Source organism: Carlito syrichta, unplaced genomic scaffold (genome assembly GCF_000164805.1).
Source record: "Carlito syrichta isolate Samal-C Ts95f unplaced genomic scaffold, Tarsius_syrichta-2.0.1 Scaffold313184, whole genome shotgun sequence".
In the NCBI taxonomy this organism is placed as follows: Eukaryota; Metazoa; Chordata; class Mammalia; order Primates; family Tarsiidae; genus Carlito; species Carlito syrichta.
In genome coordinates, this window is record NW_007257280.1 from 421713 (window position 1) to 449249 (window position 27537).

Here is a 27537-nt window from a genome sequence, read left to right on the forward strand (position 1 = left end):
AACAATTAATAAAGTACAATAAAAGTTATGACAGGGTAAGAAGGGGCAGATTTGAAAATATTTAGTAGGATTATCTAAGCTGATTATTTGGTAGTAGATGCCTGAAACTGTCTTGGAAAGGATTCTGAGGCCTAGTAGGAAAGAGCTATGATTGATCTGATGTCTTCCATCCATGAGGAGGGGTAATGATTGTGAGTGCACACATTTGCCAACCTAGGACTATGCTCTTAAAGTTGGCGTTATCATAAGCCTCCCAAAACGATGCCTATTTATTTATTTATTTATTTTTGAGGTGGAGTCTCACTCCACTGCCCAGGCACACTCACAGCCAACCCAGCGTCGACCTGCTGGGCTCTGGCAATCCTTCTGCCTTAGCCTTCTAAGTAGCTGGAAGTACAGGCAAGTGCTACCATGCCCAGCTAATTTTTAATTTAGCGTAGAGATGAGGTCTCACCAAGTCCCCCAGGCTGGTCTTGAACCCATGGACTTAGAACTATGCCTATTTTAACTGGTTCTCAAAATGTTTGAGAATAATGAAGATCTCTTGATATACACTGGGTCTTTTTTTTTTCCAAGCTGTATTTTAAAATGCAAAGTGTTTCTTGTTGGGGAAACATGAACCTTCCAGACTGTAGTGTAGACCGGGGACAAGTGCTCTTTTGTTCTCAAACGCTCTGTTTTCAAGTATATTTTCCCGCTTATGCGACTGTGTCTGAGCCTTTGCTAAGGGTACTGCAGCTGGATTGTGTAGTGGAACCAGGTCCAGAAAAAGAATCGCTAAAGAATGCAAGTAAACAGGATGTCAGATGTTATCCTTAGACTATTTCCCTAAACATAGCTTTTTGGCTGCAAAGTAAAATGCCATTCTTCTTGCTTCTGCTTATACACAGTGATGGCTGACAGCAGGCACAATCTTCATTTGCTTGGCACATTGTCACCATGCAACTCAACGTGTTTTGCAAGGAATAATCGTGACACACCATCTCTGTGAGATAGTGTGAGGACATCCGGCCGTTTCTTGGAAGAATTGTCTGTCTACCTTCTTTGAGCCCCGTTGTGACAGTATAGCTCCCCATGAGGCTCAGCTCTGTCTGACCTAAGAGCCAGTTGGCATCTTCCTGCTAACAGAAGCCAGATTTTCACTGGGGCTAGACTATTTATTGACAGTGTTTTCCCAGACTGACCCATGAGTGTCTCATTTCCAAGGTCCCCTAAAGTGCTGGTTCACCTCTGTTTTCCAAGAGCACTTGTTGCTTCCTTCTCTCTCCTCCCTCCCCAGCATCCTCCTCACTTTCTTCCCTTATAGCTTCTTGCACTGTGTGTGTGTGTGTTTCTTCTCCTTTTTTTTTTTACCCTAATGAATTTGTTTTGCAGGTTTTGAAAAAGAAAAACATTGGTATCCAGAATTTTGACATTAATTTTTATCTGTTTATACATCTTTGAGTGTGATCTCTGTGGTTTTAAAATCCCATATTTTGAGTGGTTTACACTGTTGTCTAAGAAAAGTTGTTTTAAACCTTTGCTCTGCAAGCACCAGAAGAGAACTCATAAAAAGGAAGACAACAGCAGATGCAACCGCGGATGTGGCTTCGTCCTTGCAGCTGCCCCAGAGAGTTGTTCGGAGTGTACTGTCCTCAGTAATGAATCCAGAAGAGCGAGTCGTGACATGGCTTATATCCTTGGGAGTTTTGGATTCCCCCAAAAAGACCATCTGTGATCCGGAGGAGTTTTTGAAGTCTTCGCTGAAAAATGGGGTAGTGCTGTGCAAACTGATCAACAGATTTATGCCTGGCTCTGTGGAAAAGGTAAGACAAATTTGCAGTATCGTTGGGATTCCTTACCACCAGAGAGCAGCAATAACGTAACTCTGGAGACTTTTTACTGCTTAGCTCATGGGAATCTTCTGCTTTAATATCTTTTGAAGATTTAGACATTCTTTCTTACTGTCTTTGTAGTTTGAAAATGTCAAAAAAAGAAATGTTATCTTTTAGGAATTGGGCCCCAAATATGAGTATAGGGAAAACATGTTACACCACTAGCAATAGGGGACAAAGAAGACACCCATATCACAGACTTGCTCTGTCATGTAGCTGCATGTTACATCTTTTTGCGTACCAAGAACATGTTTTGAACTTGGGGCATATATGAGTCTGTGTAATAACAGAATGATTTATAACAGATCTTGATGACATTTATTAGCAGTTTGACTAAAATCAATGTAGATTTCCTTTAAGAAAAATTCATTGAAGGAGAGACTGTTTAGCAACTAGGAGAAATAATTCAAATGTCATATAATGTCTGCAATATCAGTAGAAAGCAGACATGTTTCTAATGCAACGTGCGTTCAAAGTGAAACTAACTTTACTGTCTTTAAAAAAAACTTCAAGATTTTTAATGTTGGAAACCCTCGATCATGAGAATAGATAATTTCTAAAGTAGGCACTTAAGGGAAGTATAGTACAATCCTACAGTTATTTTCTTAATGTCATCATGGAATGTGACTGTGAGCCTTTTGCCTTTTTGATCATGTTTATTCAAATTAGTGTTATTGAGAAATTAGACTTCCTTATAATATCTTAAACTTGAGAAAGAGTGATGAAATGTGGAGAAATTTGTTCAAATGTAGAGAACAACCAAAGGGAAATATAATTTTAATAAATTATCATGAGGAAGGGGGAAAGGTAACAGGCATTGCTTCCTTGCTTGAAAGTGAGAACTAAGCTAAAAACAGACAAACAAAAAAACAAGCAAAACTGTCTTGGGCTCTCTAATTTGCTATCAGCACACTTGAGCAGAAGGCATGTGAAAAAAATTTTGTAAATAGACATGTCTTGGGACTAAAGATTTGGTGATATTTGAAACAAAACCAACCGTTTAGATTTTTGCATCACTTCCTTCAGTGGTTATTTCTCTTCCTGGATTGACAGCAATGTTGTCCCATGCCTTAAAAAGCCTACTTTCTCTACTTATCAGAAAATGATGAACATGGTTGGCTTGGTATTGAATGACAACCTCCAAGTGACATTTCACTATGTTTCTCTAGTATTGTCTGGAGCCCCAAACCGAAGCCGACTGCATCAACAATATCAATGACTTCCTGAAAGGATGTGCAACCCTTCAAGTGGAGGTAAACTAACCAGGGTGCCTTCTTCGCTGTCATCATGTTTTGCTCTGCTGATCAAAATTAGCAGTAAAAGTACTTGTTTTACTTTCACTGTCACTGGCCACCGAGTTAAACAGAGGTAGCATTTTATGGAAACCAGAGTTGAGATTGGTGGTCCCCCGTGGTGGATTGCTAGTCTGTCTTTTCCAGAAACCAGTTCAAAAAAACAAAATCAATACTTTAAAAATGATGCCTTTAATATACAGCATCCAATTCCTAAAAACAAGCTTCTGGTGACAGAGCGAGTGTGGCTGGGTTCCCTTAATAAGGGCTATCAAAACTGGGCCACTGGCTGTTACCTAGGGTCACTATAATCCCCCTGAGTTGGGAAGAGAGGAAAGACCATGTCATTCTTTCCCATTAACACTTTAGAACAGAGGCCTTGAAAAGCTGAGAGAGCCTGACCCTGAGGTAAAAATTGTGTTACATTTTATTGCATTATTTTCTATCATATGGCTACCTACAGTGTGCATAAGAGGTGTTACTGAAAGAGAGAAGATACTTCCACCTGTGTGTCAAGTTACTCAACTTCCTGTGGCTTGGTGTTTTTATCTGTAGAATGGACACAGTAATAGCTAACTCGTGGGGTTGTTTTAACAATCAAATAAGATATTGTGTAGTAATTTAGTGCCAACGTCATAAGATCTGTGATGCAATTACCGTGAAGTAATTAGCACAGGGCCAGGGACAAAAGTAGTACTCTATATTAGTGGACAAGAATTAGTAGTATTATCTGTGGACAAGTAGTTGTGGTTTCAGCATGGATTCTGGTGCTAGACTTCATGGGTTCAAATCTCAGCTACCTCTCATTAGTAGCTTTGTGACCTTTGGCATGTTACTTAACTATGCCTCTAGGCCTCAGTCTCCCCACCTATAAAATGGAAATAATAGTGTCACCTATCTCATAGGATTGGCGTGAGAGTTTAATGAATATTCATACATGTAAAGTCCCAGAAGAGTACCTGGCATGTAGTAAGCATTCTCTGTGTGGTAGCTATTGTTTTATTTATTTATTTGTATATTTGTTTGTTTGTTTTGAGTGAGGCCTCACTCTGTTGCCTAGACTGGAGTACAGTGGTATACTCATGGCTCACCACAGCCTCAAACTCCTGGACCCAGGCATTCCTTCTACCTCTGCTTCCCGAGTAGCTGGGACTACAAGTGCATACCACAATGCCCAACTTATTTTTTGATTTCAGTATTGATGAGGCCTCACTATATTATCAAGTCTGGTATTATTTTATATTTAGAGACTAGGTCTCACTATGTTGCCCAGGATGGTCTTGAACTCCTGGCCTCAAGTGATCCTCCTGCCTGGGCCTCCCAAAGTGCTGGGATTATGGGAATTAAACACCATGCCTGGCCAAATTATTATTATGATTATTATTATTAGCAGTACTAGTAGCAATGCCTGAGATAAACTTTGCTTCCTTCTCTCTCTCTTTCTCTCTCTACTCCTTTGTGTGTATGAGTCTCTCTTTCTGCATGTGTGTGACTTTTGAGGTAGATGTGTGGTGTGAATTTACTCTATATCCCTTATAGAATAATGTCTACTATAGAACAGATCATGGTATTTTCTTTTTATTTTTCAAATAAAAACATGGTGAAGTTGCCAATAATTTCTGCACCCTGAAGCTGCCAGAAGGTATACTGAGCTTCATTCCGGTTCTAAGAATACTACGTGAGCCGGTCTCGGTGGCTCAGCCTGTAATCTCAGCACTTTGGGAGGCCGAGGTGAGTGAATTGCCTGAGCCTGCGGGTTCGTGACCCGCCTGGGCAACTCGGCGAGACCTCATCTCTACAATAAATCAAAAATTAGCCGGGCGTGGTAGTGTGTGCCTGTAGTTCCAGCTACTTGGAAGGCTGAGGCAGAAGGATTGCCGGAGCCCAGCAGGTCGAGGCTGCAGTGGCCAGAAGCGGCCACTGCACTCCAGTCTGGGTGACAGAGTGAGACTCCAACTTAAAAGAAAAAAAAAAAAGAATACTAGATGATACAGAAACATCTCCTGGGTCTGGTATTGTCAGGGACTTTTTTTGTTGTTAAATAATGCTTATTCCTTTAAGCACCAATGCTTAAAATATTTTTTTCCACTTTGGGTAGAAATCTTTCTTAAAAGTATATCATAATTTTCTGTCTTCTTAAATAAAAGCCACTGGATATATTTTTGTTTCTTTTTGATAATTTAGGCGGATTTGAACATTATATGAACATTGTAATGAGGTAATATCTGGCATTGTGGTTAAGCACATGCCTTCATTAATCTGATAGACCTGGGTTAGAGCCTTGCCTTGGCCAGCTGCTGACTGTGTAGCTTTGAAAAAAGTTGCTTGACCTCTCTATGCTCCTGTTTCCTCATCTGTATAATGAAGAGTTTAATAATATCTTCTGCATAGGATTGTTTTGAGGATCAAAGGCAATAATGCATCAAAGGCACTTATCATATCACAGCACATAGGCACACACAATAGCTGTTTTCTGTCACATTATTACTAGGTAGTGTTCTTTGCATTGTTGTGCGCTAAACCATGCCTATAAAAGCTATAGAAGACTGGGCTCAGTGGCTCAGGCTGTAATCCCAGCACTTTGGAAGGCCGAGACGAGTGGATTGCTTGAACCCGCGGGTTTGAGACCAGCCCCGGCAAATCGGCGAGACCTTGTCTCTACAATAGATAAAAATTTAGTTGGGCGTGGTAGTGTGTGCCTGTAGTTCCAGCTACTTGGAAGGCTGAGGCGGAAGGATCGCTGGAGTCCAGCAGGTCGATGCTGGAATGGCCATGAGTGTGCCACAGCATTCCAGCCTGGGCGACAGAGTGAGACTCCAACTCACACACACACACACACACACACACACACACAAAAGTTAAAAAGAAAAGCTATAGAAGTCATATCAAGGCACTTCTAGAACCTCTAGAAGACTGATATTATTGATACATAAAGAATGACACTGAAAGCTGAGCTGAGCAACACCAAACAACTGAGACGACAGACGGTTCATCCAGTCTCAAGCTTCCAGGTAACCAGGAGATAGACCTAAATACAAATATTTGCAGTTGTCACTTGGCAGAGTATCTCTTGGACCCAAGTGCCTAGCACAGTGCCCGGCATGGGAAATGCCTATTAGATTTTTGTTAACTTGATAAAACTGTAAATGTATAAAAGGCAAGAAGAGCAGGCCTTGACTATTGCTCAGAGCACACTATTATTTATCTAAAGAAAGAATGCCTGCTTGAAACGGTCAGCTGCTGGGCGCAGTGGCTCATGCCTGTAATTCCAGCACTTTGGGAGGCAGAGGCGAGAGGATTGCCTGAGCCCGCGGGTTCCAGACCAGCCTGGGCAACATGACGAGACCTCGTCTCTACAATAAAAATAAAAAAAATTAGCTGGACATGGTGGCACATGCCTGTAGTCCCAGCTACTTGGAAAGCTGAGGTGGAAGGATCACCTGAGTCCAGCAGGTCGAAGCTTCGGTGGCCATGAGCGTCCCACTGCACTCCAGCCTGGACGGCAGGGTGAGACTCTGACTCAAACAAACAAAAACCAAACAAACAAACAAAGAAACGGTCGACTTGGAAATGCAGAAAAATGAAGCCAGAGATGTAGTACTGCACTAATAAATTGAGTATTGGGCTCTGGGCCTGGTGACCACATTAAAGGAGCTGCAGCCTTCTGGCCCTCTGGGTGGTCTGTTGGTCTCTCCAAATGACCTTCATCTTTGTATTCTCCTATAGCTGCAATGTCTTGGGATCTCTAGAGGATGACACAGCTAGTAACTTATCAGGGATGTCTACTGAGACCTCCTGAGAACAAAGTGCTCTCTAAAGCACCTCCTTCGCTTTCATAGTGTCCTTTGAAACACAAATGTTTTTAAATTTTGATGAAGCCAAAATCATATTTTTTGTTGTTGTTTGTGCTTTTGGTATCGTATTTAAGAAACTTTTGCCTATTCAAATATCATAAAGGGCCAGGTACAGTGTCTCATGCCTGTAATCTCAGAACTTTGGGTGACTGAAGTGGGAGGATTGCTTGAACCCAGAAGTTTGAGACCAACCTAGACAACATAGCAAGACCTCATCTCTACCAAAAAAAAAAAAAATTATCTAAGCATTGTAGCACACAGCTGTAGTCCCAGCTATTAGGAAGGCTGAAGCCTAAAGATCACCTGAGTCCAGGAGGTCAAGGCTGCAGTGAGCCATGACCGTACCATTGCACTCCAGCTTGGGGGACAGAGTGACACCCCGTCTCAAAAAAAAAAAGTCAAAGATTTATTCCTGTTTTCTTCTAAGAGTGATATAGCTTTACTTCTTACATTAAGGCCTTTATTCCCTTTGAGTTAATTTTTGTATATGGTAGGAGATAGGGGTCAAAATTCAGTCTTTTATATGTGTATGTCCAGTTGTCTCAGCACCATTTGTTGAAAAGACAACAAAAGTTAATTCCCCCATCTAATCAATGATTAATGTAGCTTTGTAGTAAATTTTAAAATCAGAAAGTGCGAGTCCTCCAGCTGTGTTCTTTATTTTCAAAAGCATTTTGTTCATTCTGGATCCCTTGCGTGTCCATATAAATTTTAGGATTAGGCCGGGCTCCATGGCTCAGCCTGTAATCCCAGCACTTTGGGAGGCCGAAGTGAGTGAATTGCTTGAGACCAGCCTGGGCAACTTGGTGAGACCGCGTCTCTAAAATAAATAAATAAATAAATAAATAAACAAACAAATAAATAAATAAATAAAAATTAGCCGGGCATGGTAGCTTGCGCCTATAGTTCCAGCTGCTTGGAAGGCTGAGGTGGAAAGATCGCCAGAGCCCATCAGGTCATCGCTGGGGTGGCCGTGAAAGTGCCACTGTACTCCAGCCTGGGCGACAGAGTGAGACTCCAACTCCAAAAAAAAAAAAAAGGATCAGCTTATTCACTTCTGCCAAAAAGCCAACTGAGATTTTGATAGAGATTGTGTTCTATCTGTAGATTGCTTTGGGGGAGATGTTGCCATCTTAATAATAGTACATTTTTGAAATCTTTGAATCCACCTATGTGGAATATCATTTAATTTGTTTAAGTCTTTAATTTCACTCAAAAATGCTTTGCAGTTTTCAGTGTACATGTCCTATATCTCCTTGGTTCCATTAATTCCAAAGTATTTTATTCTTTTGGGTGGTATTGTAAATAGGATTATTTTCTTCTCCTTCCCTCCCCTCTCTCCCTCTCTCTTTCTTTGGTAGAAACAAGGTTTCACTATATTGCCCAGGCTGTTCTCAAACTCCTGACCTCAAATGATCTGATCTTCCTGCCCGTGGCTCCCAAAGTGCTAAGATTATAGGCATGAGCCACTATGCTTGGCCCAGGATTATATTCTTGATCTGATATTTGAATTGTTCATTACAAATGTATAAAAATACAATTGACATTTTATATTCATCCTCCAACTTTGCCAAGCTTACTCATTAGTTCAAATAGTTGTTTTAGGGTTTTTTTTTATTCCTTATGGTTTTCTTATACTAGATTATGTCATCTGTGAATAGAGATAGTTTTACTTCTTACTTTTCAATCTGGATGCCTTTCATTGTATTTATTCCCTAATTTGTCTGGCTAGAACCTCCAGTACAGTGTTGAATAGAAACGGTGAGAACAGTCTTTCACCATTGAGTATGATATCCACTGTGGGCTTTTGGAAAATGCACTTTATCAGGTTGAGAAGGTTCTCTTGTATTCCTAGTTTAAGTGTTTTCATTTTGGTTTTTTATCATGAAAGGATGCTAGATTTTGTCAAATGTTTTTTCTGTGTCTGTTAAGATAACCATTGTTTTTTGAACTTTATTATATTAATATGTTGTATTGGATCGACTGGTTTTCATATAGTAAATCAATTCTGCATTTCTGGGATAAACCTCAGTAGATCATGTTGAATATGCACATACAAAAAGGCCAGGCTCAGTGGCTCATTCTGTAATCCCAGCAATCTGGAAGCTGAGGCGAGTGGATTGCCTGAGTTCGCAGATTCGAGACCAGCCTGGGCAAACTGGCAAGACCTCATCTCTACAATAAATCAAAAATTAACTGGGAGTGGTAGCGTGCACCTGTAGTTCCGTTCCAGCTACTTGGAAGGCTGAGGCAGAAGATAGCCTGAGTCGAGCAGGTCGATACTGGAGTGGCCGTGAGCGTGCCACTCCACTCCAGCCTGGGCGACAGAATGAGACTCCAACTCAAAAAAAAAAAAAAAGAAATGTATGCACATCTGTGATTATTTCCGAAGCATCTTTCTTCATAGAAATGTAAGTACTGTGCCAAATTTTGATAGATAACGTCAAATTCCCCTACAAAAATGCTATACCAAGTTACACTCCGACCAATAGTGTAAAAGGTGTATTCTTCCTCATGTCTCTGGCAACACTGGTTATTATTTATCTTTAATGTTTGCTAAACTGGTGGATGAAAATGGCATTTTATTTATTGCTGTAATTTGTGTTTCATGATACTAATGAGTTTGGAAATCCTCTCATCCCTTTATAGTCCTATATTTCCTTTTTGTGAACCAAATAGATCTTATTTTTTTACAGAATGGAGAAGGCAAGGAGAATGTTCAGGCCCCAAGTTAAAACTTTCCAGTACATACGGAATAATACTCATGTATAGGTAGAGTGTCACTAGTGTCCAGGAAGTCCTTTGACAACACAAATTTCAGCAATGGCAGTCTTCTGTGTGTGTGTACTGCCTTTGAAGTTAGTGGGAGTCAGGGACACATACAATTCTTCTGATCAGTCACAAGAATGGCCTGGGTGGTATCTGACTGCATTTTCCTAACTACAGCTACATGACAGACTGGTGTGTGGAAACTCTTGACCTCTCAACCAGATCTTCCCCCTGCCTCATCCTCAGCAGGTACTCCAACTTTGTCCTCTGCCACCGTTACTACCAATCCATGGCCAGTGACATCCCACCTTCTCTTATTTCACTGCCGGGCCATGTTTCCTTTGTAAAAAGCTGTTTTATTCGTGAAAGATTTCATTGAATTTATATGAGGTTCTGTTAGTACTTCTTTCACTTTCTTTCTCGCTCCTTCTTCTCTTCTTTCTCTCTTCCTCCCTCCCCCCCTCTCTTTTTACCAGTACCAGCTGGCAGCAGTGTGTTTTTTTTCCTCCACCCCCACCCCCTCATTCCCTCCTGTCTCCCTGAGTCACTCCATCTGCCTTGTCACCGGAACAGCATGGGTGTCCTCCCCAACGTGAAGCCTGTGGGATGGACCACTTGCCGTTTCCCAGGGGCTGCTCTGCAGGGAAGTAGTTCTGGAAGGCAACTCTACTAATGATCACGAGTCAAGGCTAAATCTCGAGGAGAGCAGCATCTCCCTGGAGGAGTTAGGCACAAGGCCTGGCAACTAACCAGTAGCTGTAATGTGTATCAGCAGACCATCATTGAAGCCCTTGCCCTGCCACCTGTATGAAGTCAGAATCCCCTTCTCTAAGCCTCAGTTGATGCTTCTGCAAAATGAGGAGACTAGAGTAGGGTTTGGGTAATGCCCAATCCCTGTAATGTCTGTTTTTAACTGGTCCATTTCCACCAGTTTCCACTGGGCAAAGCTGTGCATGTTTATCAGCTCAATTTGAGCTATCAGGAAGACAAAAGAGGATTTTGGCAAGTTTTTTCTTTTCTGTTGAGCATATCTGACACACCTCATGGAATTTCCAAGAGTCATATTAAATGGTCCACAGTTTTGGCCATCCTAATTTTTTTCGACTACATTGTACTTCTGTAAAAATTAGTCTTCGAGGAAGGTTATACACATTTTCCATCTATCACGAATCTTTTCGTTCTTTCTCAAGGAGACTATTTGATTTGGGACCCGTTATCAGAGAACCCAGAAGGGCATCCAGGATAGTTCGGGGGAGGAGGGAGAAATGTGAAGAGCCTCTGGGGAGCGCTTCTCTGCTTGGGTGTCTCAGCGGCTCACCATAGACCTCGGGGGTTCCAAATTGTATCTGGGGGTGAAGGAGGAAGCAGGCCACCAGGAAAGGCTAATCTGTGAGTCTGGGAATCCTGCCCGAGGTTTTGGCAGCGACCCGCGGCAGGCCAGGCGCCGGTAGCCTGGGGCTCGGGACTGAAGCAGGCGGCTGCAGCATGCGCAGTGTGGCAGCCGCCGCTACACCGCGGCTTTTGCTGCTGCCACGACTACCCGGGCTGCCGCCGCCGCCGCCGCCACCGCCGCCGCTGCTGCTGCTGCTGCTGTGCCCTGCGCCGCTGTCACTTCCAGTTCCTACTTCTGCGATCCAGGTCCGGGTCACTGCTTCCCCCGCTGGCCCAGGCCGCTTTTCCTCTGGGGCTCCTGGCCGGAGGGGACCAGCGCGGGCAGTTGAGTGGGGTCCAGAGGAGCCTCACGGGCTGACTCCCCGGGCAGCCACTCCCCTCCCGTCGCCACCCCGCGCGCCCTCGCCCGGCTTGCAGCCAGCGCACACAGCGGGGCGCGCCTCCCGCACCCCCCCCCCCGCCCCCCGTTCCGCCCAGCGATCCTCCGCCCGCCGTGCAGCACGGCTCTGGCAGCCAGAACTTGAGGACAAGAATCTGACTTTCCTTTAGATTAAAAGGCAATCCTGGACTGGAGAGGTTGCAGGCGCGGCACAGAGTTTGGAGACGGGCGCCCCCTCCTCGCCCGCGTCCAGGCGCAAAGTTGCAGCTGCCCCTCCCCGCTGGAGCGAGCCTAGCCCAGCTCTCCAGTTTCACCCGGGTGGCGGCCGCGATCAGGGCAGGGTCCCAGCTCCGGTTGGGTTGAACGGTTCCCGCAGCCTTGGCACAGGCTCGCCCGCCCGCTCGCCGGCCCCGTGACTCGGAAGGGCGAGCCGCTTCCAGGAGGCGGCGGCGGCGGCGGCACGGCTGGAGTGAGTGAGCAGCCGGAGGACAGGCGGGCAGCGGCCGAGCCAGGTGACCTGCCTGGGGGCTAGGGGTCAGGGGAAGGGGAACGCGCGAGGGCCTGGGGGTGGGTGCTGAAGTATCCCAGCCGGTGAGGAGCCGCCCTTCCTCCTCATTGCCAGGGCTCGCGGCCCCAGCCGTGGGGTCCGTTCTCTGCCAGGGCCTCACTGGACGCTGAGATCCAGGGTGCGGGGAGCGGAGAGGAGGGTGGCGGGGGCCGAGGGCGCAGAGCGAGGACGCGCCAAACTTAGGGGCGAGTTGTCCAGCTCTAGCCGCAGGGTGCATCAGATCGGATTCTTTTTCCCCCAGAACCAGAGCAGGAGTTAACGGCACTATTTTTGATACTAATTTGATTCCCTCCCTACCCCAAGCATCCGTACATTTGGGGATGTTTTCCTCGTTGTGTACACAGGTGTGTCACAGGAATGGTTTGTGGATGGGCAAAATCTGTGCTCTGCAAGGTGTTCCAAAGTGCCCGTGGTTAATTTCAAGTTTTCATTTTCCAGTCATTTAGGAACCCAACAGGTATTTGAACTATTTCGTTTCTTAGTTCTAGCGTGGAGAGCTCTCAACTTTATCTCTGTCTTTTAAAAAGTCTTGTATTTTCATCTTTGATTTGTTATTGTTTTTTGGATATAAGGGTGACTCACATGATTCTTCACCTTTTAAAAACGCGTAATGGGAGTGAAAATACAGTAAAGAAATTTTTCTATGCAACAGTGTATGTTTTTGTCGATAAAAGCTTCATGTATAAACCAAAACAAAAAACAAAAAACTTACAGAATAAGATAAATTTCAGTTGATGCTTCAGTTAGTTAATACTTCACAGAAAGTATTAATAATTTTAAAGGCAAGATTCTAGGGTCTGAGCTGTTTTTTAAAAAAACATATATTTTCCTGGAAAACTCATAGTTTGTCCTTGAACTTCCCTATCTTAATTTTGACATTGACTGTAGTAAGAGGATCTCTGATGGCATCATTTGCTCCAGTCACAGTTCTGGTGTTCTGTGACTGAGGGCACCTCTCTCCAAAACATAAGGCCTGGGCCTACCCTTGTACTTCAGCTGAGACATTTCCAAGGATTTCTCTTCAGCAAAGTATTATGCTACATGCTAGGCAATGCTGCAGTCCCTTCTTACATAAGCCAACTCCAGGCCGGTGTAGGCTCTGGGTGTGCTTGGAGCAGTTGAAACAAGGGAGTGTTCTGTTTCAGTCCAGGGTGCCTAGGGAGATGATTGGAGTTTCGAACAAAGTAAATTTCCAGCTAGTATTCTCACCTTGCGTTTCTTTGGTGCTTAATTTTTTTTTAATGCCTTCTACTTATCTGAAACTCACCATGCCCTTGTAAAGGTTGTAGGAGAGATGGCATTACTTTCATTTGACAAAGAAACAGAAAATTTTTGTTAACCAAAGTCATACAGCTTACTGGTGGTAAGATCAAAAGGCTAACCTGGATCCTGCTTTCAACCTAGGTTTTTTGTTTAACTGAAACCTGACACTTGATACAAAAATGTTTTATTTGGCACATTTTATGGATGGTATGTCTTCCAATCTACTCATTTTTTTCTGGTTTTGTTTTGTTTTGTTTTGTTTTGCCAGCTCACATCTTGGCCTTGTCTTCACTCATGCAGGGCTGGCACTGTTCTTATGGGTGAGGACAGGAGTGAAGCTTTGCAGAGGAGAGTCTGTGGTTTGTATTTATCCACCATCTACCTCCTCTACCTTCACATTCACATTCAGGAACAGCAGGTGCTGAACAGAGTGGCCAGGGCCCAGAAATTGGTGAGGTTCATTTGACATCATTAGTCCAAGTATAATATTACTTCAGTCTTTACAAAGAAACTCATTCAGGAGGAGAAATTGGAGAGTGTGAGTTTCGTTCCTTTAAAACAACCTGTTCACCACTGTGCTTAGGAACATAGATGTGAAGGAGTAAAAGGAGACGAGTATCTACCATTTCTCAAGCATCTACTATGTTCCAGGTACTGTGCTGGGTGCTTTAGGTATATTATCATATTTAATCCTCACAACAATCCTGGAAAGTAAGTGGTATTGTACCCATTATTCCATGGTGGAAACTGAGCTCAGTTTGGAGATGGTCCAGACAAATGCTTCACACTGCCAGTGTGAGGCAGGGCCAGAATGTAATCACTGATGTACCTCACTCCAGAACTCATTTCCTTCAAGTGCCAGACTGTCGCCCCCAAGAAGCTATTGATAAATACTGGAACACCTACCCCCTTGATTTTCAGATATGCCTGTATATTAGGATCGCCTTGGGTACAAATGTAAACTGGGTACAATGGCTCATGCCTGTAATCCCAGCACTTTGGGTGGCTGAGGCGAGAGGATTGCCTGAGCCCATGGGTTTGAGACCAGCCTGGGCAACATGACAAGACCTCGTCTCTACAATAAATTAAAAAAAAAAAATTAGCTGGGTGTGGTGGCACACACCTGTAGTTCCAGCTACTTGGAAGGCTGAGCCGAACAGGTAAGGCCATGGTGGCCGTGAGCGTGCCACTACACTCCAGCCTGGGTGACAGAGGGAGAGTCTGACTCAAAAAAGAAATGCAAATGTTGATATCCCATAACTCAGAGATTCTGGGTTAATTGGTCTGCAGTGAGACCCAGGCATTGGTATTTCTTTTTTTTCAAATCTTTTATAGACATGGTTGTATATCTTTTTTTAATGTTTAAGTCAACTTTATGTTGAAGTATAACATATATTCAGGAAATTGCAGAAATCCTAAGTATATGTTTGGTGAATTTTCACAAACTGAATACAACCATATACTCAGCACCCTGATCAAGAAACAGAACAATACTGGTGCCCAGAAGTTACCCTCATGCATCCTCCCAGTCTCTACCACTCACCAATGGGCACCACTATCTTGACATCTAAGACAATAGGTTTTGGTTTGTTTTTCTGTTTTGGTACTTCATACGAGTAGAATCATACAGTATGTACTAATTTTCATAAGATTTATTTCACTCAACGTAATATCTGTGTAAGTTACTCATGTGGTTGCAGGTAGTAATGGTTTGTTCTTTTTTATTGCTGCATAGTATTTCATTGTATGGATGTGCTATATTTGTTTTCCTGTTCACTTGTTGATGGACATCTATGTTGTTTCTAGTTTCTAGTTGCTATGAACATATACAAATATTTTCTTTCTTCCTTCCTTCCTTCCTTCCTTCCTTCCTTCCTTTCTTTCTTTCTTTCTTTCTTTCTTTCTTTCTTTCTTTCTTTCTTTCTTTCTTTCTTTTTATAGAGGTGAGGTCTCACTATGTTGTCCAGGCTGGTCTTGAACTCCTGAGCTCAAGCAATCCTCCTGCCTCAGCCTCCCAAGGTGTTGAGATTATAGGCATGAACCACCACATCTGGCTTATATACACAGTTCCATTGGTTTTATACATAACAGTGGCACTGCTAGGTCATAGGATATGTATATGTTCCCCTTCAGTTGATACTGCCTAACAGTTTTCCAAAGTGGTTAAGCTTTGTGATTGTTATTTTGAAAGCTTTGCAAGCTCTAATGTGTATCAAGAGTTGAGGACCATTTCCATGGTTTCTCCAGAGTTCAGCAACATAGCAACCTCAAGTGTCTACCACCAAGTTGAAAACCATAAAAAAAAATAGATGCCAGTCTCCTTAACCTTGAATCTTCTAGATAATCTTCTCTGCTGAGTTGAGCAGCTTGTGTCCATTTTCCCACAATCCTTTGTGCCAAGCTACCTGGAACTTTCAGAGGCAAGAACTGGAGCCTGATCAGTCTTATAACCTTAGCACCCAATACAGAACATAGCACAGAGCAGGTGCTCAGGAAGTGTTTGTTAGATGAATGATTGATAGAATGACTGAGTGCTCAGAGAAGATCCAAGCTACAAAAGAGACCTCCCATCTCTGCACTAAGACATGTGCACTTTATTCATAGGACACTGCCTTAGGCTCTCACTAAGAGCCTAATTGCTTTTACTTATCTAAGCCTGTTTGCATTATAGGTAATCTGTTTTTTCACCCCAAAACTGATTAGAAATAGCAAATTAAATGAGACGAGGTAAGGTATGTGGAGGCACTTTGTAAACTGGAAAGTAGCATCTAAAGTTGTGGTAAAAGGAAAAGAGGAGCTTCTGTAAATTAGACACACTGGCAATGGCAGAAAGACTATAAGTCTGTGTATAACATGGAAGAACTGAAACCAACAGCACATCAACAAAGGAGGCAGAAAAACTATAAAAAGCAGACCGATGAACACATAACTATCTGGGGACTTTTGATGTGGGGTCAGGCAACCCAGCACATGCTGTGTGCTCTAGTGGTTAGAATTTGTTCCTTTCCATGCCTTGGTCTGGCTTTGATTCCTAGTCAGGGCAATCTTTTCTCTTGAGCAGTAGTGTAGTATTGCAGAGACTAAGAGCTTAAGCTTTGAACGTGAACTGACCCAAACTGGCCACTAATATTAGGTATATGTAAACCTCCTAGGTGGTAGTGGTAGGTAACACCACTTATTAGGTATATGCTTCATCCAAGGGTTAAATGAAAGAAAGCAAGTAAAGTACTTAGCATAGTGCCTAGCACTGAGTGAATTCACAATAAAAGCTAGTTACTAATTGGAATTTTTTTTTTTGAGTTGGAATCTCACTCTGTTGCCCAGGCTGGAAGTGCAGTGGCACACTCACGGCCACCAAAGACTCTTCCTGCTGGGTTCAGGTGATCCTTCTCTCTCAGCCTTCCAAGTAGCTGGAATTATAGGCATTCAGCCTGGTTAATTTTTTTTTAATTGTAGAGATGAGGTCTCCCCAAGTTGCCCAGGCTGGTTTCAAACCCATGGGCTCAGGCAATCCTCTTAGCTCGGCCTCCCAAAGTGCTGGGATTATAGGCATGAGCCACCGTGCCCGACCTCTAATTGGAATTTTAACATATCCCAGTAGATGGTTCTTATAAATAACATTTCATCATCATCAAAAAAAGTTCACTTAGTTCAGTTAAATTAAGCTGACTGTTTAAGAAGTGAGTCATTGATATTTAGAAAGATTTCCTCCTGAAATCTTAACATACAAAAAAAATTGGATAGAGAGAAAGGTAAACTGTGGGCTTTCCAAGGGTTCTGAGGTCTTATACTAGTTATATTGAAATTTTTAGACAGGAAGAAAACTATTTTAAGTAGGAAGAAAAATTCAGCCATCCTGTTTCTCAGTTCTATGCTCTAGTCAAGAGAGGCTACTTGTTTTGGGGGAAAAAATAAAGATAAAGTCAAAGGTAAAATCTTCACATATTTCCTAATACTTAACATATCTCTTCAGAAGGCAAAACAAAGTTGAACATTTTTGGGGCATTTTAAGTGAATGGTAATGTCAGGCTTGATCTCTATTTTAAATACTTAACAGCAAAAACTAATCCTTTCAACATTATTAGCCTCTTTCACTACTACCACAATGCTTTTTTATGAACTTAAAATTCTCAGTGCCTCTCATCATAGAAAATAATTTCAATTAAAATTAGAATGTGTTGAAATGTGTTTAAAATTATTTATATGTGATATTTGATTTGAGTTTATATTTTATTTGGAAAGCTACATAAAGACAGTTTAAATTTCATTGTAGCCAAATGAAATTCATTGAACAGAGACTGGAGCTTTTTTTTTTTTTTTTTTTGTAGGAGTCTCACACTGTCACCCAGGCTAGAGTGCAGTGGCACACTCACGGCCACTGCAGCCTCTACCCACTGGGCTAAGATGATCCTTCTGCCTCAGCTTTCCAAGTAACTGGAATCACAGGCATACACCATCATGCTCTACTGATTTTTTGATTTATTGTAGAGATGAGGTGTCAACAAGTTGCCCAGGTTGGTCTCAAACCCCTGTACTCAGACAGTCCTCTCACCTCTGCCTCCCAAAGTGCTGGGATTATAGGTGTGAGTCACTGTGCCTGGCCAAGACTAGAATTTTTAACTATAGTTTCAGACAATATGCATGCAATCTTAAGAGCTTTAGAAATTGGCTGTAAGACTTTTTGTTCTTTCTCCAGCTTATTGTCTTGCTTTTCTTCTCAATGCTTAGCATGGACAATTTTTAATTTTGTTTTGTTTTTTATTTTGGATTCAAGAGGTGCACATATGTATTTGTTACATGGATATATTGTGTAGTGGTGGGGACTGGGTCTCAGGTGGAGTATGGGCAAATTTTAACTGCTGAAAACAATTTGTATGTGGTTTCCTTTATAACAGCCCAGGACAAGAAATATTTTTTAGGATCCAGTTGTAAAGAGGAACTGGAGTAGACAATACAACTGAATTCTTCAGATTATGAATTATTCAGTTGTTAACCACAGTAACTTCTTGAGCTACCATTTTGTGTTCTAATAATAGAAAATTTGGAAGAATTCCTCTGGGTATTGAAAAATCAGGAGATCTTTTCATTCTTTTTTAGTCTATGCATAAACTAGAAGAATGTGAAAAAAGAATATTTTCAGTTTCTCATGTTTACCTGGATGAAATTGTTTGATTTTTTAAAACAACATATCTATTCTATAATTAAAATAGCTTGAAATTTAAAAATAGACCCCAGAGCACGAAGCTCATTGTCTTAGTTAAATTAAACAATGCAATGAATGGTCTTTTATTTTTTTTATGATGATTGCCAAAAATATCCCCCCTTGCCCTCAGGAAGTAAGTAATAAACCTTATGAATCTGGCATAGTTGAAGGGAGAAATAAAAATCAATGACCTCTATTAAAAACAACACAGTATGTAATATCTGAAAAGGAAATGCTTTGTTTCTGAATTGGAGTGAATGTACCAAATATATACCAAAAAATAATACATTTCGTTAGAAAATTTGCTCAATGGAATTGTTTTGACTGGAGACGTAAATTATTTTGTTTTAAATCTAATTCACTTTAAGTTGCTTTTAATGTTGACTCTAATTCAGGCCATTTCTGGGGACAACAGAGTACAACATACCTCTTTATTCTTTATTTTTTTGAGTCGGAGTCTCACTCTGTCGCACAGGCTGGAATGCAGTGGCACATTCACAGCCACCGCAGCCTCTGGACTCAGGCGATCCTTCTGCTTCAACCCCCCAAGTAGCTGAAACTACGGGTGCGTATCACCATGCCCAGCTAATTTTTTTATTTATTGTAGAGATGAGGTCTCACCAAGTTACCCAGGCTGGTTTTAATCCTCTGGGCTTGGGCGATTCTCACACCTGCGTCTCCCAAAGTGCTGGGATTACAAGCGTGAGCAACAGCGCCAGGCCCATATGTCTTTATTAAAACCACACAATCTTGGCCAGCTAGTCTCTACCTCACCTCCATTCTTGAGGCGGGCCTCAAGCATCAGCCAGAGAGGTGATGCGATGTTGCCAGCACAGCATAATATATGCAGAGTGACTGGGGGTTAGTACCAGAAGGAAATGCAGGAAATGGCCTTTGACTTACAAATGAAAAAGTGTGAAGGCACTTGCCAGTTTCTTAGGGCCCTTACCAACTTTTTAGAGAGAGACAGTGTATATCCATTTAGTCCAGAAGCTACTCTGTACCTGCATTTCTTTTTTTTCCTCCTTTTGCCTCAGTATTGAGAGTGCCACCTTCATTATGCTCAGTTTGTTGTACAGAAACATACACACCGAAAATCATATTCCACCAGAAAAACAGACAGGAAAAACAAATCCACATATTCTCATAGTCACATATTCTGTGTGAGAACATATAGTACTCTGTTTATTGTTTCTGTGATAGATCACTGAGTAAGTTAAACTCTAAATCCATCCAAGTTGCTGCAAAATTTATACGTTTGGTGTTCTTTATGGCAGCATAATATTCCTTGTGTATATGTACCACAATTTTTTATCCAGTCAAACTTCGATGGGCAGTATGTTTTGTTGCATGTTTTTGCCATTGTGAATAGAGCTGCAACAAACATGTGTGTGCTGGTATCTCTATTGTACCTGCATTTCAACATTGAGATTGCCATTTCCTCTGCTGTCAACTGGTGCCATTATGACACCAGACATTTGTCTGATTAGCTCCAGACTTTGTCGTACCCTAGCAAACTGGACCTTACCATCTAGAGAGATGTGTGAGTTCAGAGATGTGGATCATCTGAAATAGCATATAGTCACACATCATTTCTATTTGACTTCTAGCAGAAGATTTACCTTCTTAATTAAGTTCTGCTTAGACAAATAGAGTAAAATCCCAGCTTTATACTTTCTTGGGGACTTGAATATTATTACAGAGATCAGACATGTCAATTGAGGGATTGAATAGGGCAATAGGGAAAAGAAGGAATTAAATTAAGCTGAGATGAAATGCCGCGGTTTGCAAAGCAGCAAGTGAAACTGTTATTAAGGACTTGTCTTACCCTAGACAATAACAAAGACATTTCCCTACTTCCTGGAAGCATAGACAGTATTTTAAGAGGCATCTTTAAGATTTCAAGCTCTTAACATTTTTTTACGAAGATCCCTGACTGTGAAGCAGGCCTGCACACTAGGAAACATTTCCTCTTGTAATCTGGCTGTTCTTCATGGCAAGGTCTACAGCAGAATCGAGATATTTACCAATCATTTCTGAGAGATGTACACAAATCAGGAGAATGTAGCATTTTACTAACAAAAGCAATTTAACTACTTCTTTGGAAAACATATATTGTGATAGTAAAAATAAGCAGTTACACTGTAGTATAATCAGTTTGCATTCTCTGAAGAAGGGTTACCATTTGAGGATGTGTTGTGTATTAAGAAAAATCTTGATTTGGGATTAAAAAATTCTCTCCAAGTAAAGACAACTGAATGGCAAACAATGGTTTAAGGGTTAGTGTACCTTTGGGTGACTTCATTTGTCAGATATTATATAGTGGTTTTGTTTTTGTTTTGAGTAGGAGTCTCACTCTGTCACCCAGGCTTGAGTGCAGTGGCATGATCACAGCTCACTGCAGCCTCAGCCTCCTGGCCTCTTGGTATCCTTCTGCCTCACCTTCCAGAATAACTGAGACTATAGGCACACAGCACCATGCCTAGCCAATTTTTAAATTTTTTTGTAGAGACCACGTCTCGCTATGTTGCCCAGGCTGATCTTGAACTCCTGGACTCAAGCAATTATACAGTGTTCTTTTTATTTCTTATCTTAAAACAAATTTAGGCATCAGTGCCTGGCATATATACCAGGTGTTAAGTAAATATTTGTTAAATAGATAACAAATGAATTTTTAAATGAATGGAAATGAATTTTTAAAATTTCACTTGAGATAGCTTGTGTATCTAACAGTCTACCTGTAGATTATCTATAATTGACTTTTGTCCATAGAAATAATGTTTTAGTGGGTAGAAATAAGGATGAAAAGAAAGCTGAGTTCTCTTAACACAACATCACTCAGTTTCCTTATGCCAAGCTGTTTCATATTTTTTTAATTAAAAAAATAAAATAAAAGGTGTGAGATATTAAATCCTGTGATGTCATATGGAAACGCTTCTCTGCTTTTCCAGTTCCCAGGCTACTTTTGTTTCTTCTTTTTTTTCTTTGAGTTGGGGTCTCACTCTGTTGCCCAGGCTGGAGTGCAGTGGCACGATAATACCTCACCACAATCTTGGCCCCCTGGGCTCAGGTGATCCTCCCACCTCAGCCTCTCGTGTAGCTGGGACTGCAGGCACGCACCACCATGCCCAGTTAACTTTTAAATTTTTTTTGTAGACACGAGGTCTCATTATGTTGCCCAGGCTGGTCTCAAACTCAGTTGCCCAAAGTGCTGGGATTACAGGCATGAGTCACAGTGCCAGGCTGAGCCACTGTGCCTGGCTATTTCTTATGTTACCCAAACTCTCATGATTTCATTGAGCTTTCAAGGTGTGAGCTTTGCATGTGAGGATTCTCTGTGACCTTCTCCAAAGTGATCCCAGGCCATACCTTCACTTCCTTTTGATAAGGTAAATGCTGTGTCAGCATTCTTCACTTCTCTTAAGAAGAATTTATTTGTACCAAGCAATGAAAAATGTATGGGCCCTGATTTATTAAATTCTACTAGAAAAAAAATGCCTTTCCCCCTCTCTTTCTTTCTAGGAAAGGCATGCCCAAAGGACAGGTGTTGCTGGTGGAAGAAACATTTTTTAAAATTTTAGATCGAGAGGAAAGATTGGCATTCAGCAAGTACTTGATCACTGTCTACACAGTGAGCATGCATATGTGAAAGAGTGGAATTCAACAGCGTGTGGCAATATATGGCTATGCGTCTAAGCTAGTGGTTTTTGAGTCTAGACCCTAAAAGCGAAAGGAGCTCAGGAACAGGGAAGCCTGTTGTGTATTGAGATATAGTGTTTGGGTAAAACCCCAGGGGGGAGAGTGCTTTGGGATGGGCCCTGAAGGATAGCTAGCATTCAGATGGTTGAAGGACTTTCCTTCCTTCTTGTATTGCTGTAGGTCATAAGACTTGCTCTATAGATAGCCCCCTTTTCTCTCTCTCTCTCTCTCTCTCTCTCTCTCTCTCTCTCTCTGAGTCAGAGTCTCACTCTGTCACCTAGACTGGAGTGTGGTGGCGTGATCACAGCTCACCACAGCCTCGACCTCTTGAGCTCAGGCAATCCTTCTATCTCAGCCTCCTGAGTAGCTGAGACTACAGGTGCACATCATCATGCCTGGCTAGTTTTTATGTTTTCGTTTTTTTGAGACAAGGTCTCAGTATGTTGCCCAAGCTGGTTTTGAACTCCAGGGCTCAAGTGATTCTCCTGCCTCAGCCTCCCAAAGTGCTGGGATTACAGGCATGAGCCACTGCGCCTGGCTAAGTTGAGGGAACTTTCTGAAGAAGAAGTATAAATATCAGAGAGCGGCACAGTGAAGAAAGAGGGTTCTGGGGAATGCAAGGAGAGACTGGTGAGAAATGAAAGGCCTGCCAGGTTGGGGCCAGCTTGAGAAGAAATATGAATGCTAGCCTGAGGAGGACAGACTTGATCTTGGGTTCTATTAAACTTTTGTTGGATGGCATTGCTGTGATTTGAGAGACATGGATGTTAAGCAGAAGCACCATTTCTGAGGGCTCTGACATCTGAGTTCCTGAATGCTCCCTTCACAGTGCTTGGATTATTTTCTAGGTGCAAATCCTATTTGAAATAAGATGGATCAAAAAGAATTAATTAATTAACTGATTCATTAATTAATTGATGTCTGTAGGCATTGATGTGTGTCTCTAAAAATGACAAACTTTTGAAAATGTGACTCACATAGACATATAAGCAAGACTAAATGAATGACTGAAGGTGATGTCTAAGTAAAGAAAGAAAATGATAAGAACTTTGGCACAACATCCTTTCCTCCCAGATTAGCTAATGTTAGAAGGACTCTGGGCATGTGATTTATAGTCTTTCCAATTGCATGTTACCCCTTCTTGCTGCTGGAGAGTCTCTTTGCCATGTCCTGCAGTGCTTTGGCTATGAATTGGAGCTGATTTTAGAGCATGGGTATGAACAGGTGAGTGTTTATCATTTATGCTATTTTATAGTAAAAAAAAAACAGTTAAAATATAGCCAATTCCAGCAAAGCAGTAAGATTCCACAGTTATTTCCAGTTTCCCTTTTCTATAATGATTTATTTCAAGGAACTTCTATTACTTGGGACAGCCCAGCAATTGTGGCTGCTGTGCATACTTGGCACATAACTCAAAACATTCACAACCATGGAATTTAAAGCAACTTTGGTCACCTCATGGTTACAGGGCTTAAGTCTGCAAATGAGTACAGGTGCATCTCATTTTAGATGATAGAAATTTCTGGAAAGTTGCATGGAGATTGTTGTTGTTGTTTTTTTCTTTCCTAAGTGATATTCCTTTCTGAGTTTATTATCCTTTCCGCAATGTTTTTCTCATTATGATTGATCATCTATTGGCAAGAGCATCTAAACTTTCATTAATTAATCAAATATCTACAGAGTGCCTACTATATGACAAGCATTCTTCTAGACACTGAGAATACAGAATTGAAAAAAAAAGTGAACTGGTATCATGGGGCTTACATTCTAGGAATAGTTTACATTTAAGTCTCTGACAGCATCCTGTCAATCAACCAATGAATAGTTATTTATCAAAGTCTCGTATATGTTGAATATTGGGATCAGGGCTGTGGGGGCATTTGAACTTCAAAGAACCTACCTTCTAATTGGATATCCAGGAGTAATCTCAACCACAGAATGAATAAAGAATATTGTGCTGATAGACCACTGAGAGCTTAAGTGTGCAGCATCTCTACAAATTGTAACGCTGTAACTGTAAGAAAAAACGTGAAGGCAGGGCAGTGGAGGACTTTGTGGAAGGTAACAGGTCAAACTGCCAGGGGAGCTGTTGCTGAAAGTGACCTGCAGCGATTCTTTTTTCCATAGCCCTTGTCTTTGTGTGGGGCTCATTTACCACCAATCTTTTCTATATGTTCTGTAGGCTTTAGAGCTTCAACTTCAAATTGTAATTAGGCTCCTAGGAAAAAACAGGGACTATGACAGCCCTCTCTTCATAGGTAAGTCTCCTCCCTGTGTGGACTGTTAAATAGGCAGGGAGAAGCTGTCGACTTCTGAAATTTCTGAGGCTATTCTCATAGTTTTCATATGTTTGCCTTGGTTCATCATGGGAACTTCTAAAATATAGTGTTCCAGGTATCTAGGGCATTTGTTTATCCTTTATATGAAGGGACAAGGAGAAAACATGAAGGATGTTGGATGTTGATTTGGGAACACATGTCTGGGTACTCTTCAATATAAAAAGGATTATTTTCAAAAAGTTCAGTAGTAAGTTATTGTTAGGAACATAGAAAACATTTTCCATAGACAAAATTATACAGGGGGATTATGTTTTCTGGCTGGCCCACAATAGTCTGTTTAATACTTAATGTGGCTGAACTATAGAACTCACAAAGACTAAATAGCAGGTGTGATGCCATGTCGCCAGGAAAATGTTCTGCATTCCAGTTTGGAACACTAGGAAGTCAGTCTTCCTCTCTGAAGGGGTGGGAGTGGGGGCATTGGGGAGGAGATCCCCGAGGTCTGACACAGATGCTCCAGCAGCTGAGGCATTACCCATCTACCCCACCCCTCAAAATGGGCAGCCAGTGTGACTCTTGCAAAGGCTTTGGTGACAAGGGCACAGGAGTAAGGGTGAGGTACAAGCCACAATGGTTGACTGGCTGGCTATGAGGCAGCTGGGTCTAGACCTCTTGCTTCCTGTCCTTGGCTTGGCAGGGGCTATTGATGAAACATTTCATATTTCCCTTTCCTTCATGCCTACTCTCTTTTTGGCGACATTATTCAAAACCAGTTGTTCTCTTTTGCTCTCTCTCTTTTTAATCCCGAGACTGGCCCCACCAAGATGCCTGTATCCCTCCTCATTCATTTCCCTCTTTCCTGAACACTTAGTAGTCAAGTAAAGACAAATCTCTGTTGTGGCCATTGTGGCAGAGGAAGTTTTCCCCTAAAGGAGTGCTAACAAGGAAGGATGATGTTGAGGTGGCCATCAGGAAGTAGACTTGGTAACTTTGAAATGAGTGCCAAGCAAAGAGGCATTAAGCTCAGATCTTGGTTCCTGTCATAGGTGCTCTATGGAGCTGAACTTCCTGGCTCTGGATTCTGTTAGGCTCAAATAACCTAGAAACCTGAAATAGTTATTCAAAGTGACTCTATAGAAATCAGCAGAGGCCGGACTTGGTGGCTCAGACTGTAATCCCAGCACTTTGGGAGGCCAAGGCGAGTAGATTGCCTGAGCCCATGGGTTTAAGACCAGCCCAGGCAACTTGGCGAGACCTTGTCTCTACAATAAATAAAAAAATATCTGGGTGTGGTAGTGCGTGCCTGTATTTCCGGCTATTTGGAAGGCTGAGGCGGAAGGATCGCCCAAACCCAGCAGGTCGACGCTGGGGTGGCCATGGGCATGCCACTGCACTCCAGCCTGGGCGATGGAGGGAGACTCCAATTCAAAAAAAAAAACAATTAGCAGAGACCAAAAACATAGATCGTTAAAGCTTTCCATGATCATAATCCAAATACCACTAAGCAGTGGCAGCAAGATACAGTCAACTTTTATATATAGGTCATTTTAAATAACATTCTGAAAAATCAGCATGTAAGTAGATAACAATTATGTTAGACTGCACTACCCTAGACTCCCTTTGCTCTGATTCTCTTGATGTATCACTACTTGATACATTTCTAACTATCATTTGGCTTACCATGGTAATTTCTCTATTTGGAAAGAGTGCTCTGGCCATAAAAATGGGAGTCTTCTTACCGGTTCTTTTCTTTTCTTTTTAGTAAAAATCAAGAAATGGACATTTTAGTTTATGCATTGGTCTTTTGTGAGCTTGGCTAGTGTGAGTCCATTCTCAAGAGACCTTGAGAATTGAAGACCAGATTCTGGACCTTGGAGACCCAGCCAAGATACTGCCTTTGAAAGCCCCTACTCTGATGGCAGACCAACTGGCCTCTTGCTGAGCTCCTTTGGTCAAAGACACCTCTCACTTTTCAGATGGAAAACGAAACTTCAGAAAAGTGGTGTTGCTTTCCTAAGGTTCTCACAACTGCTCAGCAGTGACAAAGCTGGGATTGCAGTTGAGGTCTTCTGACCCCCACACCAAGGCTCTTTTCAATACATTGGTATGTTGTTACAGCTAAAGGCACACATTAGATCTTGTTCCCTAAATTGCTTAAATGGAGAGAAAGGGAGGAAATAAGGGTGAAGTAAAATCGGGGTTTGCTCTCTCAAGTTTGCTCTGTATCAGATAGGAGCAGTTATTATTTAAAACCAGGAAAGGTACAAATGCCACCCACTATACTCTAGTAAGTGGAATACCAGTGGGTACATGAGTCCAATTTCTGAGCTAACAGCATTATTTGTTGCTGACTTTGTGACTGCTTTTAGTAGGAGCTGTGTGCAAGCATCTCAGATCACGTTCACAGAGCCAGGAGCAGTGCCACCCAGTGAAATATGACTAAGCAGCTCAGATTTACTTGCTCTGTTGCACTATGTAATGACATTTCCTCCAAAGTTCAGGGGTTAACAGAGGCAGTGTGCTCAGCTGTGAGGATTAGAGAATATGATTCAAGATGAGCTAAGTTTGTTTAAAATTTTGTCCAGTAAGAGCAATGAAGAGCTGGAAGGTTTTTTAAATATTTGGAATTTTAAAAAATAAGCTTAAAGCATAAGCTGTGTGTCCTTCCAGTCCCACTGAATCACTTGCTTTTCAGTTGAGATTTTTAACTCTTGAGTGATGGAATCTATTGTGATCACCTCCAACCCAAATTAACTTTAAATAGAAGCTGATTGGGTGTTACGGCGGCCACGTAACATTAAAGACTACCAGTTCTGAACCAGAATTGGCTAGGACTTCTTTCCTTAACCAGAATGTGGCTGGGCCACTGTGACCAGTTAACTCAGGTGGTTAGAGCATGATGCCAAGGAAATCAGGAGGCTGAATGTCATTGCATATAGTCTAGTTGGTTTAAGTTGGTTCTGTA

At 41.9% G+C, this 27537-nt stretch overlaps 1 protein-coding gene across 2 annotated transcripts in view; it reads left to right on the forward strand.

The window, feature by feature from the left end:
• Positions 1–888: 888 nt before the first annotated feature.
• The window catches only part of ARHGEF6 (Rac/Cdc42 guanine nucleotide exchange factor 6), a 125074-nt gene continuing 98425 nt past the window's right edge, over positions 889–27537 (forward strand). The window contains exons 1-2 of one of the 2 annotated variants that reach the window (XM_008070211.2): positions 889–1805; positions 3044–3127. In XM_008070211.2, coding sequence (XP_008068402.1) covers positions 1641–1805; positions 3044–3127 — 249 coding nt within the window. In that variant the 5' untranslated portion in view covers positions 889–1640. Of the gene's footprint in view, positions 1806–3043; positions 3128–11710; positions 12073–27537 lie in introns of those variants that run through there. The other variant, XM_008070212.2, reaches the window with a different exon arrangement.